This window comes from Topomyia yanbarensis, chromosome 1 (genome assembly GCF_030247195.1).
Source record: "Topomyia yanbarensis strain Yona2022 chromosome 1, ASM3024719v1, whole genome shotgun sequence".
Lineage (NCBI taxonomy): Eukaryota > Metazoa > Arthropoda > Insecta > Diptera > Culicidae > Topomyia > Topomyia yanbarensis.
The window spans coordinates 185,181,979-185,197,433 of record NC_080670.1 but is presented as its reverse complement, the minus strand read 5'-3'; the positions used below and the strand labels follow the sequence as shown (position 1 = coordinate 185,197,433).

General features: G+C 47.4%; 1 protein-coding gene across 1 annotated transcript in view; it reads left to right on the top strand.

Annotated features, from left to right (window-relative positions):
- Positions 1-15,455, top strand: part of LOC131684126 (pituitary homeobox homolog Ptx1) — a 175,133-nt gene that overhangs the window by 54,541 nt on the left and 105,137 nt on the right. Inside the window, exon 2 of the mRNA XM_058966705.1 lies at positions 1,235-1,846. Coding sequence (XP_058822688.1) covers positions 1,450-1,846 — 397 coding nt within the window. The 5' untranslated portion in view covers positions 1,235-1,449. The remainder of the gene's footprint in view (positions 1-1,234; positions 1,847-15,455) is intronic.

The following is a 15,455-nucleotide window of genomic DNA, read 5'->3' as shown; positions in this document are numbered from 1 at the left end:
CACACGTGCGGTAAGTGTAAGAGAGTGGTGTTTCGAGAAAAAAAAGTTTTATGCTTTTTATAGCATGTGCTTCATTTTTATGTTATTCGATATTTATAGGGAAGTTAGAGTGCAAATAAATAATGCTTGGCATGAACATTTTCCGATGGCAGTCAAGAGGTGTTGGAGTAAAAACGATACCGGTGAAGATCCCTGTGTCAATAAAGACCGAAGAGTTTATTGAATATGAAGAATGTGTTTTTGGAATTGTTTGACTTTGTCGCAGCATTTTGTAACTGACGGGATTTGTGAAAAATATGGAATTTGCGTTTCGACTTCGTCTCATCAGAATTCGACACTAACTTATGTGGCTTTTGTTTGAAGCGAAACTGACTCAGTTTCTAACCCCAATTGCTGTCAAATTGTATGAACTGACAGCGGTTGGGGATAGAACCTGACTCAGTTTCGGGTTCAAGCGAAAACGCCATTAGTGACAGGACTAAGCTAGTGCCTTTAAGCTAGCTCCAGGAAAAACGAAAACACTTTTTGTGTTTCTGAGCAAACTTGTGAAAATCCCAGCATCGATTACACGTTTCTAGTTCAAAATTTAAACCAACTTTCCGTTGATTTGCATTCACAAACGCCTCAGTTAGTCACTATCAACCGGGTCATTTTTCACTGCCACCCAACGGACGGTTCACTGGGTACGTTGTCCATAATTCACCCGCCACGCCGGAATACCCTAGTTACCGGATGGAAACGGCCGGCAACGGCGGCGCCTCTAGGCCCACGAATTTGGACATGTCGAGGTTTTCCTACGTTTTTTCAACCGCAATAATTTCACGAAGGAACGCGCATCAGGGATTAACATTTTCCGTCCCCTCCGGTTGCGGCGACGGTGTCACCTCTCGCCGAGAACGCCTCTGGACTCGGCAAAACACACGTCGGTTCGGGCCATGCTCTATAGCGAAGGCTGGGTTGGACGAAGGCTGGCGGGTGGCGGTATTTTCATTTTAATTTATTTAAATCTTTTCGCTCGAGATGCTTTCCGTGATGTTTCGTTTTCGCTTTTCTAGTTTTATTTTTAATTAAAGTTAATCCCGTCGATTTGATGTGTTCCTCTTCGGGTTCGTCGGTTCGAGCGCACGCGTTTGCGGTTCGAAATTATTTAAGATGTTTTGCATTCAATTCGGGCCCGGATTAGAAGTCATCTTTGAACTATAAAGTGATGTGTCTTCTTATTTTCCTTTTTCAGGTCCCCAGCCAAACAAACAGCAGCCAGCAGTGATAGGGGAAACCCTTGTACGTTAGAGAAGAAAAAAACCCAACGAAATTCGCTGGTGAAGCAGCGAATATTTTTTGAGACTCCAGTAACAGAAAACAGTCAAAACGATTTATCTCCGGCCGTACAAGGACATCTTCCCGGGCGGTGGCCATAACCAGTTAAGCTCGTTATATCCACAGTCCGTGATGGAACGTGGCGGTGGAGGAACGGGCGGCTCTGGCCTAGATTCCATGGGCGACGGCAGTGGGCTGTGCCTACAGGATCTGGTCAGCAATGGTGGTGGCGGTGGTGGTGGTGGTGGTGGAGGAGGTGGTGGCGGTGGAGGTGGTGGTTCAGTGACCAACGGAACCACGGATCATCACATGCACCACAATCACAACAGCCATAACCATCACGGATCGTTGCACGATTCCGTATCCGGCGGTGGAGTCAGTGTCAGTTCGGCCCTAACCAGTCTGATGAGTCCCGGGATCAATAGCGGGCTGGGACATCTGCATCACGGCACACCGGATCTTAGTGCACATCACCATCACCATCAGCATCCGTCGTCGGTGTTGCATGAACCGCTGGAGAAGCTGAAGTGTAAGTACCTTCTTTCCTGTAACCCTAGAATAATTTGTCTCAATGAACCTGTCACAAAATGTGATAAATTTTGCATACACCAGCTGTTGTGTTTCACGGCCCACGAAAAACCTCGGAACACACCGGAGGTGTCGGAAGACACAATTCACTTGGTCACGCTCAATCTGGAACGATTATTTGTCATTGTGTGGGCTTCGTGCGGGCAATGAGAGTCGTAGCACTTGAGCCACTCATTGAATAGGAGTCAAGCGCGCCGGCCGCTGAAGTTGGGATTCTTCACGGCTAATTGATCACCCTTCAAATTCAGGCGAAGCATCTACGAACCGAAAGCAAACTAACGGCAGGAATGTGTGTTTCCTCGAAGATAATCATAAATAAACAAATTTCTGTTCGCTTTTTCCCTGTTCCAAGGACTGGGAACCGAGTCGGGTGAAGGGGACGAAAAATTGAGCAATTTGTTTCCCGACAGATTTTTCTTTGGTTTTCCCCCTTCGGTACAGGCCGATTCCATCAGCGGAGATATGTTTTACGTGATATTTTTTAATCCCTCGTTTCCTTGCTCTTGTTCCTGTTCGTTCAACTATTTGCTTCTGATGCCCCTGCTCGTCGAGAAGGGTGTGTTTCGACTCGATCGGAACTCGGAGCAGGGGTGCTTCTGTTGTAATTCGACACTCGGAGTGAGTGAAATCGTGATCTAATTGAGCGCTATTATGTCGGTGTAATTTGTTTAATTGTGATAACACAATGCGATTACATCGTCATCACTATCATCATCATCATCTTCCGTAGTTTTTAGGGAATCGCTCGTATTTTCGACCTCATCTGAATGGTTAATTATTATTGGATTATGGCGGCAAGTGAATAGACGAGATATTCGGGTGGAATCGAAGGGGGGGCCTAAGACGATATAATGCAACATTAGCATTGTAATTATAATTGTCGATGTTTGTAATTTGTCAGTCGAAGTTAGGTTTTGGATATAGTTTTTGTGAAATTCGTTTTCAGAAGGATATTGGCGGTGGTCAGATAATTTTTTTTTGATTTTATTTCACTGCAAATAAAATTGCGCATATTTTGTCGCATGTAATTTTAAATTTTCTTTGATTTGCTGGCATTGTGAGGGAACACGTATCCGCCGATTGATGCCAATCGAGCTGACACTTCTTTAGACTGAGTAAACTCATTTCTTTGTTTGTTTAGTGTTTATTTACCAACTAGAAAGGTAATCCACTGGGTATGTAATTCGCGTGGGGAATACGCATGGTCTTGTCTGAGTGAATGATGACTTTTGAATTATGTATGAGGATTGAGAATTAACAATTCGCAAAAAGAATTCAAAACCAGATACCAATTTTCGGCAGTCAGATCAGCGCGAAGAACAAATGTTTTATTGTCATATTCATTGGTTTACATTCAGTTCATCAAATCATCAATAAATTATATTACTTGATTTTATTGTATTGAGTACTTCCATATGCTTTGGAGTAGTACATGCACTCTATTACTGTCACGTTAACCATATTTCTTCAAGAGTATATAAATATTGTAGCTTGATTATTGACAAGTTAGTTTCTTTTCGTTCTTATTGTTTTCAATCTTGTTCTAGAAATTAGCGCAAAAAAACCGCGCACATGTCATCGGTTGTATCCGACATACAAAGTTAGTCGTTTCAGGTCTTTCGGTAGGGCTTATTTTATACCGTTTAAAATGTGCCTTAGATGGAACAACAACGCAAGCGAATAATTATAACATATGAATCAATCGTCCGCGGAAATGAAGCCAATACATAATTGTTAATAACAATACCAAAATTTATACACGCAACCCTTAATTACATAGATATATCGACAAATGTTTCGAGATACTAAAAGTAATCGGTATTCATTATAATGTATTGTTTTTGGAATGCCGACCATTTCCAAATTAATTCAATGAACGATAAATCTATCATAAATTCTCGGCAGCCAACTGCCCAGAGTATTAAACATATAAAAACACTACTGAGTGTTTCATATATCGTATCTTTCATCAAGGTGAATCCAGATTTGTGTAACTCTTTACTCCTTGCCGCGGCAAACGTAGAGATGCAGAGGTATACACGGTAACTCCGCTAGCGAATGACGGATCTCAATAGTAGCATGTCTGTAATAATATACGTACATGGAACTATTGAGAACCAGAGCTACAGGTCCCAAGCCCTGGTAAAGGAGGATGGTTGTGATGATCTGGGCCGCGGTCACCACGTAAAGCAAGATAGGTCATAACCCCAATTCCAAGGCGTGAAGCGACCCGTGCCGAGGGATGAGTGATCGAGGGGGTGAAAAAGATGCTCGATCGTTAACGGAGCCTGTGGGGTACCTGGGCAACGTTAATGCGGAGCTCTGGCGTGGCGGACATTTATTCTCGCGCTACTCGTGGGATCAAACATGGAGTCAACTAAAAACAAAAACAAACAAACGGAGGTGCCAAACCCCTTTGCTAGAGGTGGTTTGGCGAGGTCTCCCCCCGTGGGGAGAGTAGTGGAGCGACGAGTGCTGCATCTGATAGCACCAGTGACCCCCCAGTAGTGGTAGGAAATAGTCCTACCAACGCACTGGACGGGCCACTATCCGCGATGCGCAAAGTGGTGGAGCAGCTCGATTCAATAATCGAGTTCACTAGCGCAAAGCAAAACATAAGCAAGGAGTTAAAGCAGAGTCTCCTGGAGCTCCGGAAAACTGTTCGTGTCGCAAGACACAAACAGCAGGCTTATGCCAAGAGGGTGGAATGTCGGGAGAAGTTCGACAGAGAAACCCAGACAGTGGCCTCCAAGAGGGAGGGAAGAGAGAAGGTCGATACAGGCACTCAGACAGTGGCCTTCACCCTCTATGGAGCAGCCACGTCGCTCGAAGCGGCGGCCGACTTCCCCTCGAAGGGAAAAGGCAAGGGCAAGGGCAATCGTAAGACGGCGTCGAACGCGAAGCGCCCTAGGAAGTCGCCAGGCGAGGGTGCAAAAATCGACACCACACGGCGTGCAACCGTTAGGGCCAAACGCCGTCTGGCCGAGGTAAGCGAGGGCGAGAGTGACCTCGCTGAGCAGAGCGTTGGTACCAGCAACCCGGCGCGACCGGGGCAGGGGGGCGTTAACCCCTGGACGCTGGTCACCAGGAAGAAGCCGGCACCGACATTGAAGGTACCGCGGCCCGCGAAGAAGGCCAAGGACAGAGGCGAGGCCTTGTGGTTAAAAACCGACAAGGACAAATACGCCGACGTCCTAAAGTCGATGAAGGTGGCCGAAAGCCTTTCGGCCCTTGGGCAAGATGTGCGTAGCGTGAGACGCACCAACACGGGAGAAATGCTTCTGGTGCTAAAGCGAGGCGCACAATCTAGTGCGGTATACAAGGCCTTGGCCCAAGAGGTCCTTGGTGAAGGGGCGGAAATGACTCTTCAGTGCAAGCATCTGGACGAGTTCACGACCGCAGAAGATGTCGTCGCAGCCGTTAAGGAACAATGCGACGTTACAATCGAGCGGGCCTCCGTGCGATTTAGAGATGTACCCTCTTGCACCCAAGTAGCCTACCTCAGGCTACTGAAGGCGGATGTCAAAAAGGTAACCGAGAAAGGGAAAGTCTGGAATGGTGGCAATCTGTACAACGGGACGGTTCCCGGTTCAAGAGGTAATACACTCCTCCGCCGAGGGTGTTGCGATTGCCAAGATCAATGGTGTGTTCTATTGCAGCTGCTACGCTCCACCAAGGTGGCCAATAGAACAGTTCAACCAGATGATCGACAGGCTCTCGTCGGACCTAGTGGGCCGGAAACCAATAGTCATAGCGGGAGACTTTAACGCTTGGGCAGTGGAGTGGGGCAGCCGCTGTACAAATAGCAGGGGTCAAGCGCTAATGGAAGCGTTTGCGAAACTCGATACTGTGCTAGCTAATGATGGCTCCGCTAGTACATTCCGTAGAAACGGAGTGGAGGCGTGGATTGATTTGACCTTTGCCAGCCCGAGTCTGGCTCCAGGCATGGAATGGAGGGTAGACGAAGGCTACACCCATAGCGATCATTTAGCAATCCGCTTTAGGATCAACTATGGTGTGCAGCATCCGAGGGCGGGAGATCCCTGTCAGGTACGCGGGTGGAAGCCCAATCACTTCGACAGCGAAGCTTTCACCGCGGCCCTGGGACTGGAGGCCAACACCGACAGTCTAAGCGGGGATGCGCTGGTAGCTGTTCTACCACGCGCGTGCGACGCCACTATGCCGAGAAAAGCCCTACCAAGAAACGGCAGATGCCCGGTATACTGGTGGAGTGCCGAGATTGCAGCTCTACGGTCAGCCTGCCTCAGAGCTAGACGTAGGATGCAAAGAGCTCGCACCGAGGATGCAAGAGAGAACCGCCGTGAAGTGTTTCGAGCTGCGAAATTGGCCCTTAACAAGGCCATAAAAAGCAGCAAGAGAGCGTGTTTCGACAACCTGTGTGAGAGTGCCAACGCGAATCCGTGGGGTGACGCCTACCGGATTGTGATGGCCAAGACCAAAGGGGGCTCCTCACCCCCAGAACGGTCTCCGGACCGGTTGGCAACGATTATCGCAGTACTCTTCCCGTCTCGAGCCACAAGCCCCTGGCCACCCGCACTACGAGACAGTGCGGGCACGACCGAAACGGTGGCTCCAGTGACGAATGAAGAACTACTCGCAGTGGCTAAATCTCTAGCAATGAACAAAGCTCCAGGGCCGGATGGAGTTCCAAACAACGCTCTCAAGGCAGCGATCATAGCGAACCCGAACATGTTCAGGCTAGCTATGCAGAGATGCCTTGACGAGTGCCGTTTCCCCGATAGATGGAAAAGGCAGAAATTGGAGCTGTTGCCGAAGCCCGGGGTGCCGCCAGGCGACCCATTGGCGTACAGACCAATCTGTCTGATCGACATGACTGGCAAACTGCTTGAGAGGATCATCCTCAACAGGCTAACCCCGTACGCGGAAGGTACGGACGGTCTGTCAAGCAACCAGTTTGGCTTTCGGAAGGGTAAGTCCACAGTGGACGCTCTCAACTCAGTGATAAATACTGCCGAGAAGCGATCCAACGGAAAAGGCGAGGTATTCGATACTGTGCGTTAGTGACACTTGACGTGAAGAACGCATTCAACAGCGCAAGCTGGGATGCCATCGCGCTCTCGTTACACCGGCTTAGCCTACCGGTGGGTCTGTACCGGATCCTGGAAAGTTACTTCCAAAACCGCGTACTGCTATACGAGACCGATGCCGATCAGAAAAGGGTTCCGATTACCGCCGGAGTCCCGCAGGGGTCTATCCTAGGCCCGGTGCTATGGAACCTCATGTATGACGGGGTTCTGAGACTGAAGTTCCCTCCTGGGGTCAAGATCGTCGGCTTTGCCGACGACGTAACCTTGGAGGTCTACAGGGAGTCAATTCCTGAGGTAGAACTAACCGCAGAACACGCGATCAGCACGGTGGAGGAATGGATGAGCGCGAGAGGCCTGGAGCTCGCTCATCATAAGACGGAGATAGTTATCGTCAACAACCGCAAGTCGGCACAACATGCAGTTATCCATGTGGGAGAAGTCGTGATCACATCACTGGCAGGCGTTGCCGTACCAATCCTCAGGTATTGCGGCCCGTCATGGTCAAGAGCGCTGAAGGTAACCAGTTACCTACAGAAACTGGAGAGCACCTACCGCGTGATGTGCCTCAGAGTGATATCTGTCTACCGCACGGTATCACACGATACATCCTGCGTGATAACGAGCATGATGCCAGTCGGGTTGGTCATTCGGGAAGATGAGGAGTGCTTCGAGCTACGTGGAACTAGAGGAGCCCGCGAGCGCACCAGGGTGACCTCGGTCGCCAGATGGCAGCGTGAGTGGGATAACTCCTCGAAAGGTAGGTGGACCCACCGGCTGATACCTAACATATCCAGCTGGGTGGGAAGACCCCATGGGGAAGTTCACTTCCACCTGACACAATTCCTGTCAGGCCATGGCGGAGCAAAAAAGGGAGTGAATGGTCTGTTCATGCTGAGGCAGGTTTGGCGCAGCGACTGGCAACCGCGTAAGGGGTAAACCCAGCCACCCCGAAGCAAGACAGAAGAGTGAGTGTATAGGCGTATAAGTGGACTGCCTCATGCCAAGACGGGAGGGTCGTAGCGTAGTATGTTGGGACTTAGCTATCGATGCCTCATGGCGTGGCAGAGGAGTGAAAGGGTGAGCATCCAAGTCAGTCTCACACGGTATGTTAAGGGTGAGCACAAAAGTCAGCCTCACAAGGTATGAAAACGGTGAGCACCCAAGTAACCAACACGCTTGGCGGACCACTACCCGCGATGCGGGCGGTAGCCAAGCAACTGCATAATATTATCGAGTTAACGAGCGGAAAGCAAAACATCAGAAAAGAGCTGAAACAGAACCTGCTGGTGCTCCGCCAGACTGTTCGAGTTGCTACAAAAGAACAGGAAGCGTATATGAAGAGGGTGGCGGGAAGAGAGAAGGCCGATAAAGGCGTCCAAACCGAGGCCTTCTTCTTCATCGGGGGAGCGACGATGGCACAAGAGGCGATAGATTCCGCTTTATCGGCTACAAAGTGCTTAATGGAGGGCAAGACTGCGAAGCGGCCCAGGCAGTCACCAGGTGAAGGTGCGTGGGGCAACGCCAAACGACGCGCAACCACAACCACGTCGTTTGGAAGGTGTGAAGAATCCCGTAGGGCGGCGACCCAAGAAGCCGACTTCTCAGTCTAAAAAGGCGAAAGTCACCAACCGGGCGCAAAGCGTTGGGCCACAAGGTACCAGCCAGTCGGCGCCATCGGCACAAGATGGCGAATGGCAGCTGGTCAGTAGAAACAAGCGGAAGTCGAACGCACCTCGACCCGCGGTTAAAGACGGAGGAGAGGTCTTGTTGGTGCAAGCCGACAAGGACAGTTATGCCGAAGTCCTTAAATCGATGCGGGCGGCCGAAAGCCTCTCGAAACTAGGACAGGATGTGCGCAGCGTTGGACGCACCAAGAATGTCGAAATGATCTTGGTGCTGAAACGTGGTGCACAGTCCAATAGGGTGACGTATAAGAGGTTGGCCCAAGAGGTCTTGGGAGACGGCGCTCAGGTGAGGTCGTTGGGTGCGGAAGTGACCCTCCAGTGCAAGCAACTGGATTAGGTTACAAACGCAGAAGATGTCGTCTCGGCCGTCAAGGAGCGATGTGGCGTAGAGATCGATCGGACCTCGGTACGTCTAAGGGAGCGAATGCTTGGTACGCAGGTAGCCTATTTCAAGCTACCGGTTGCTGAAGCCAAAAAGGTGACCGAAAAAGGGAAGCTGAAGATCGGCTGGTCAGTATGCCCAGTAAGCAGACCCCAGCCGCCTTCAGTGGACCGGTGTTATCGGTGTCTGGAGCCAGGCCACAAGTCATACGACTGTAAGGGCCCAAACAGGAGCAAGTTGTGTCGTCGCTGTGGCGAGGAGGGACACAAGGCGCGGATATGCGGCAGGGCCCCAAAATGCCATATTTGCGCCAGCAAGAAGCAAGGCCGTAACCACGTTATGGGCGGACCTGTGCGTCCCTTCGGGGAGGCTGGTAAGAAGAAGCCGTGAGCGTCACACAGCTGAATCTGGACAGATGTCGCCCTCCTATCCGACCCGTACAACGTCCCAGCCGATAGCGGACGGGTCTAGGATGGCTGCAATCTGTACAACAAGACGGTTCCCGGTCTAAGAGGTAGTACACTCCTCTGCGGATCAATGGTGTTTTCTATGGTAGCTGCTATGCCCCACCAATGTGGCCTATAGAACAGTTCAACCAGATGATCGACAGGCTTTCGTCCGACCCGGTGGGTCGGAAGCCGTTTTTCATAGCGGGTGGCAGTGGAGTGGGGCAGCCGCTGTACAAATAGCAGGGGCCAAGCGCTACTGGAGGCGCTTGCGAAACTCGTTGCAGTGCTAGTCAATGATAGTTCCCCTAGCACATTCCGTAGGAATGGGGTCGAGTCGTGGATTGACGTAACGTTTGTCAGTCCAGGTTTGGTTCCAGACATGGACTGGAGGGTAGACAAGGACTACACCCATAGTGATCACCTAGCAATACGCTTTAGGATCAACTATGGTGTGCAGCATCCGAGGACGGGTAATCCCTGCCAGGTACGCGGGTTGAAGCCCAATCACTTCGACAGCAAAGTTTTCACCGCGGCCTTGGGACTGGAGGCCAACGCCGACAGTCTAAGCGGGGATGCGCTGGTAGCTGTCCCATCACGCGCGTGCGACGCCACTATGCCGAAGAAAACCCTGCCAAGAAATGGCAGACGCCCGGTATATTGGTGGAGTGCAGAGATTGTAGTTCTACGATCAGCTTGCCTCCAAGCTAGACGTAGGATACAGCGAGCCCGCACCGAGGAGGTAAGAGTGGAACGCCGTGAAGTGTTTCGAGCTGTGAAATCGGCCCTTACTAAGGCCATCAAAAGCAGCAAGAGAGCGTGTTTTGACAACCTGCTCGAGGGTGCCAACGCGAATCCGTGACGCCTACAGGATGGCAAAGCTGGAATGTCATCGCGCTCTCGTTACACCGGCTTAGTCTGCCGGTGGGTCTGTACCGGATCTTGGAAAGCTACTTCCAAAACCGCGTACTGCTATACGAGACCGATGCCAGCCAGAGAAGTGTTCCTATTACCGCAGGAGTCCCGCAAGGTTCGATCCTGAGCCCGGTATTATGGAACCTTATGTATGACGAGGTTCTGAGAGTTAAAGTCCCCTCCTGGTGTTAAGATCGTCGGCTTTCTTTCCCCCATCCAGAAGCTCTTGACTTTGCCTGATACATCAAAACCTTTTGAAACGATCAGGTTCGATTTATTTTCTCTCTCTCATAGTACTGGCGGCATAGTACTCAACAAACTTGGAGATCTATCCCCAGTATGGCGTTACATATTGACATGTCCCATAGACTATGGAATATGTGCATAGCACTACCTCTTACGAAAAAGTGAACCATGACACATGGATCAATTGTCGCTTAATTGTCGTAAATTAGTTGTGAAATCCCAAAATTTGTCGCTTTCCTTTTTTTAAATTTGGTTTATATAGTGCTAATTTTAAATTTCGCCAAAGACAGCAATCCTCTAGGACCCATACTCAGAAAGCTAGAGATTTTGTACGTCGAAAGCAGCATTCTGCCTCACTGTGCGTCGATTCGATAACCAAGGAACCGTCACTCATAAACCTACCGTGTGAATCAATTGTGTAAAATATTAAGAAACAGAAGCAAAAATGATCAAATATTTACGATGATCAAGTTGTGTTTTTGAGGCAAAATGACCATCTTTGAAATAGAGTTAGAATAATTGTCATTTTCTAACCGTCGAAGATGAGACCCTCTATACTCAAACCACGCTGTGCACATATGACAATCAGATTACCACGTGCGTCATTGTGTTTTGTCGTCTTGCATATTACTTTACACTATTGAATCAGTGCAATAACACTAACTAGAACCTAGAACGAAGAAAAAATAGAAAAAGTGCTACTGCTGCAGCAGCTGACTTCCAATGCTGCTGCTCGGTAGTACCGCCAAGCCATAACTAGCTACCGAGATTAACACCAGCTGACGTGACAAATGAGTAGTGGGAAATTCCACGCTTCCGCAGCAGACGGCGCAACAGCCGCCAATTTATGCCTCTAGTGGCGTGGAATGTTTTTATTGGTGTTAATTTTTTATACGAGTGTGTGTGTGTGACTTTATTGCTTCAAACGTTAAACGGCAATTAGGGAAATTAATTATAAATATAGATTAGTTCGTAAGACATGAGAAAAGATAGATAGAGAAAGTGAAAGAAAGTGTCACCGGAGAAACAACGATCGTAAATTATGTTTACTACCATTCCGGTGCAAGTTTCTCCGGGAAGGCAGAAAAGTTTGGTTACCGTTTCTATCGACAGTATTTTATAGTTTATTTATCTGCACTTTTAGGAGAGGCACGTGTGATCACCCTAAATATAGGTAATAAATACACGAACAAATCCCTTCACGTAAAAATTTAACTTGAATTTTACAGGACTTTCACGTGATCTACAAACTATTTCTAACTTTTTTTATGCTTCAAATAATGACCTCATTCAAATTCATACTTCGGCATAGTTGCGAGTTTTTTTTTTCATTTGGTCTGAAAAGGGACACCCGACCCGTTGCGCTTTAATAGGTGTCGGCTCGAATTGCAACAAACCACCGCCAGAAGTGAGACCTTTTTTTCCTATTCCGAAGAAACGCCAACTCTTTTTATGCCAGAGTTTTCTTTTCTTCCCACCAACCAATGCAATGTGAGAAAAACTACAATCTAACCCGAAAGGACACTTTCTCTGGCTCCGGCGACTCAATACGAACCGAAACGAGCAGATAATATATAATTTATGGTTCCCTTGAAGATGAAGCCAGATGGTTCGATCACGACCCGATGTACATAAATATTGGGTTTCTCTAAATAAATACAGTAAATCATCACCTCCTTAGAGAGAGGAGCGATTCAGTACAGACAAGACAGAAAGATTCATAAATATTCACTTGAAGCCAATGTCATTGTGTGGCAAAAATCAATACCTTCCTTCGGCATCACACAGAGCAAAAAGGGGATACGATTCAGGGCACGATTACGAGGATCATCATCACCGACATCAGCATCCTTGCCGTTTGCCATCGTCGTCGTCAGAGGTTTTCATAGTATTGAAAAATCGATTTTCATTCAGTTCATATTCCCTTCCCATTCGGGGGACCTGTGGTCGGGTCCCCAAAAAGCAAAATGTTTAAATTGAGATTTATGAAGATAGCAGACGAAGGCAGTCGTCGACGTCGTCGTCGTCGGTGTCCTCCGCTCCGGTTTCGAAGGAAAGGAGTGTCTTTTGGAAGTAAATTTCGCTTAACGCATTTCCCAATCTCTAGTCATCCGGAGGTGGAATAAGAGGGAGAGAGCTAGTGATACGCTTGCGGAATGATGATGTGCACTATCGGCAGAGGTTTCTTGCTTTGGTTTGGTCCATCGGTCGGTCGGAAGAATGGGGTGTCCGTTTTGTTCGGTGTCAAATTTTCCGGGCGGGGAATTTTATGGGAGACTGCATTTCTTGTTGGAAAGGAACGAGTTTGTTATGGGGGAGAATTTTTCGGATCAACGACATTTGGGCCGGAATGTAGTTTGATTGAATGGGCAGACTAGTAGAGTTTTGGGAAAATATGATATAATAGGTGAAATTTGAGAAAAAAAATCTACGTACAAGTTTGTGAGAGAAGAAAATGTATCGTTGCCGAGGAAAGCATAGAATTAAACTTGATAAGTGAGATTGCCAAGAAGTGTTATGTTGTACCAATGGACAAACGATTGATTTGTAAACCCTAAGAGAAATAAATGGCAATGACAGTAAAGACCCGGTTTTATTAGCCCACGATTTTGTCAGCCTCATATGTAAATCTGTTTGATGGATTCTAGCAGATGAAACAAGTCAAATTCGAGTGAATCCTTTCTTGGACATACCAAGGGCCTGAGAAAAACGGGTCTAGGGAAAATACGGAAGTCATGCGCTTTATCTATAAGTTCCAGGAGCGGATCCAGAAAAAAATTCGGTGAAGGGGGCTTCCGAAATTTCGATTCTGAAATGTTCATTGTACAGTTCGTAATACGTAATGACCATATTTAATAAAAATCAGTTTTGGTGGTCGAATCTGCTCTGGAATGATTTTGGGTTTAGAACGAATTAAAATGGAAGCTATTTTAAAATATCTCAACAAGTTAAAAATTTTTGGAGGGGCTCCGGACCCCCAAGATCCTTTCCCTGGATCCACCACTGATAATTTCATATCAGATTAGTGCTCTATTCCGGGCAATGAGAAGGCGGATTCCGTAGCTAATGAGGGCTCATTAGAAGATGACATCTACGAAATACCAATCGGCTTCAACGATTTTTTTTAGTATCTTCCACCAGAGGACACTTGAGCGTTGGTGGAGCAACGGGGAGCTTGGTCGGCGGTTACACTCTATTATCCCGAAGGTGTCGATGAAACCTTGGTTTAAGGGAATCGATGTAGGTCGGGATTTTATTCACGTTATGTCCCGGATCATGTTGAATTATTACACGTTTGATGTGCATCTTCGGAGTATTGGACTTGTGGAAAGCGGCCTCTGCGCTTGTGGGGATCATTATCACGACATCGAGTATATTGTCTGGACGTGCACCGAATATTTGGGTGCCAGGTCTCAGTTGTTGGATTCCGTTCAATCCCGTTGAGGTTCGGGATGTAATGGCAAGCCGCGATCTTCCCTATATGTCCCCATTAACTTTTTCCTGAAAACAAACAATATACAAATACACTCAGGTTTTTTTTACGCGGGGGATACAGACCGCGTAAATGAAAACCGCGTAAATTTCAAAATCCGCGTAAATGAAAACCGCGTAAATTTCAAAATCCGCGTAAATGAAAACCGCGTAAATTTCAAAATCCGCGTAAATGAAAACCGCGTAAATTTCAAAATCCGCGTAAATGAAAACCGCGTAAATTTCAAAATCCGCGTAAATGAAGACCGCTTAAATTTAAGAATCCGCGATAAAGGGAACCTCATTGATGGATACCGCGTAAATTTCAAAAACCGCGTAAATGAAAACCGCGTAAATTTCAAAAACCGCGTAAATGAAAACCGCGTAAATTTCAAAATCCGCGTAAAAAAAACCGCGCAAATAAATACCGCGCAAAAAAAAACCGCGTAAAAAAAAACTTGAGTGTATGCCCCTTTTTTACTCTTCTTGTTCTCAGGAGTCCTCTTTACGGCTTTTGTGATGGTGCCTCGCACCACACAGATAAAAAAAATCATGTAAAATTATGCTAAATATACTGCACATAAAGGGAACGCGACCAATAGTGTAAAATTATGCGAGTGATTAGGTTTACATTGGCCATAAATCGTACTATAAATAACTTACGTATGTATTGGTGACGATACCGACATAAAAAAAATCCGTTAAATAATACTAGCAAGACTTGAACCGACAATCATTGACTCACCAGAGACACCCCCTTATGGACTAGGCTAAAGCGACACATAACAACGTGACTGCAAAGTGGCGTACATAAGCTTCGCTTGAGCGTGGACGATCCAAGCGCATTGAGTTGCGGCTCGTGCATGTATGTGTATGACGCAGTTAGTTTTTCTCTCTGCTCAACACCGTTTCGTATAAAATCGTGTAAAAATAAGATAATTTACCTGCAAATGGAATGAATGGCGCGCAGGTCTCGAGCAGAATTATGTAAATTTCCATAGGAACATACAGATTTGCACGATTTTCAGGGGTCATTTTATGTGCATGATATATAGCGTAAATTTATTCGTGAAACATAATTACACGAATAGTTTTTCTGCGGTATCATGAAATACGCTTAAGTTAATTTTCATATTTTTCTGCTGTGCAGGAATCGCTCAGCACACAGCCCTCATAAACGTCATGCTCGGGTTGCCCAATGTTCCTCACAAAGATTCTCGAAAGAAACTGAAGTGTGATTTCACACCCCGTGTTTGTTTACTGACGAGCAGAGCAAAGCTCGGCCGGGTTATCCTTCACAGCGTGAATTGTTGGTGCTTTTGGATTCTTTGTGAAT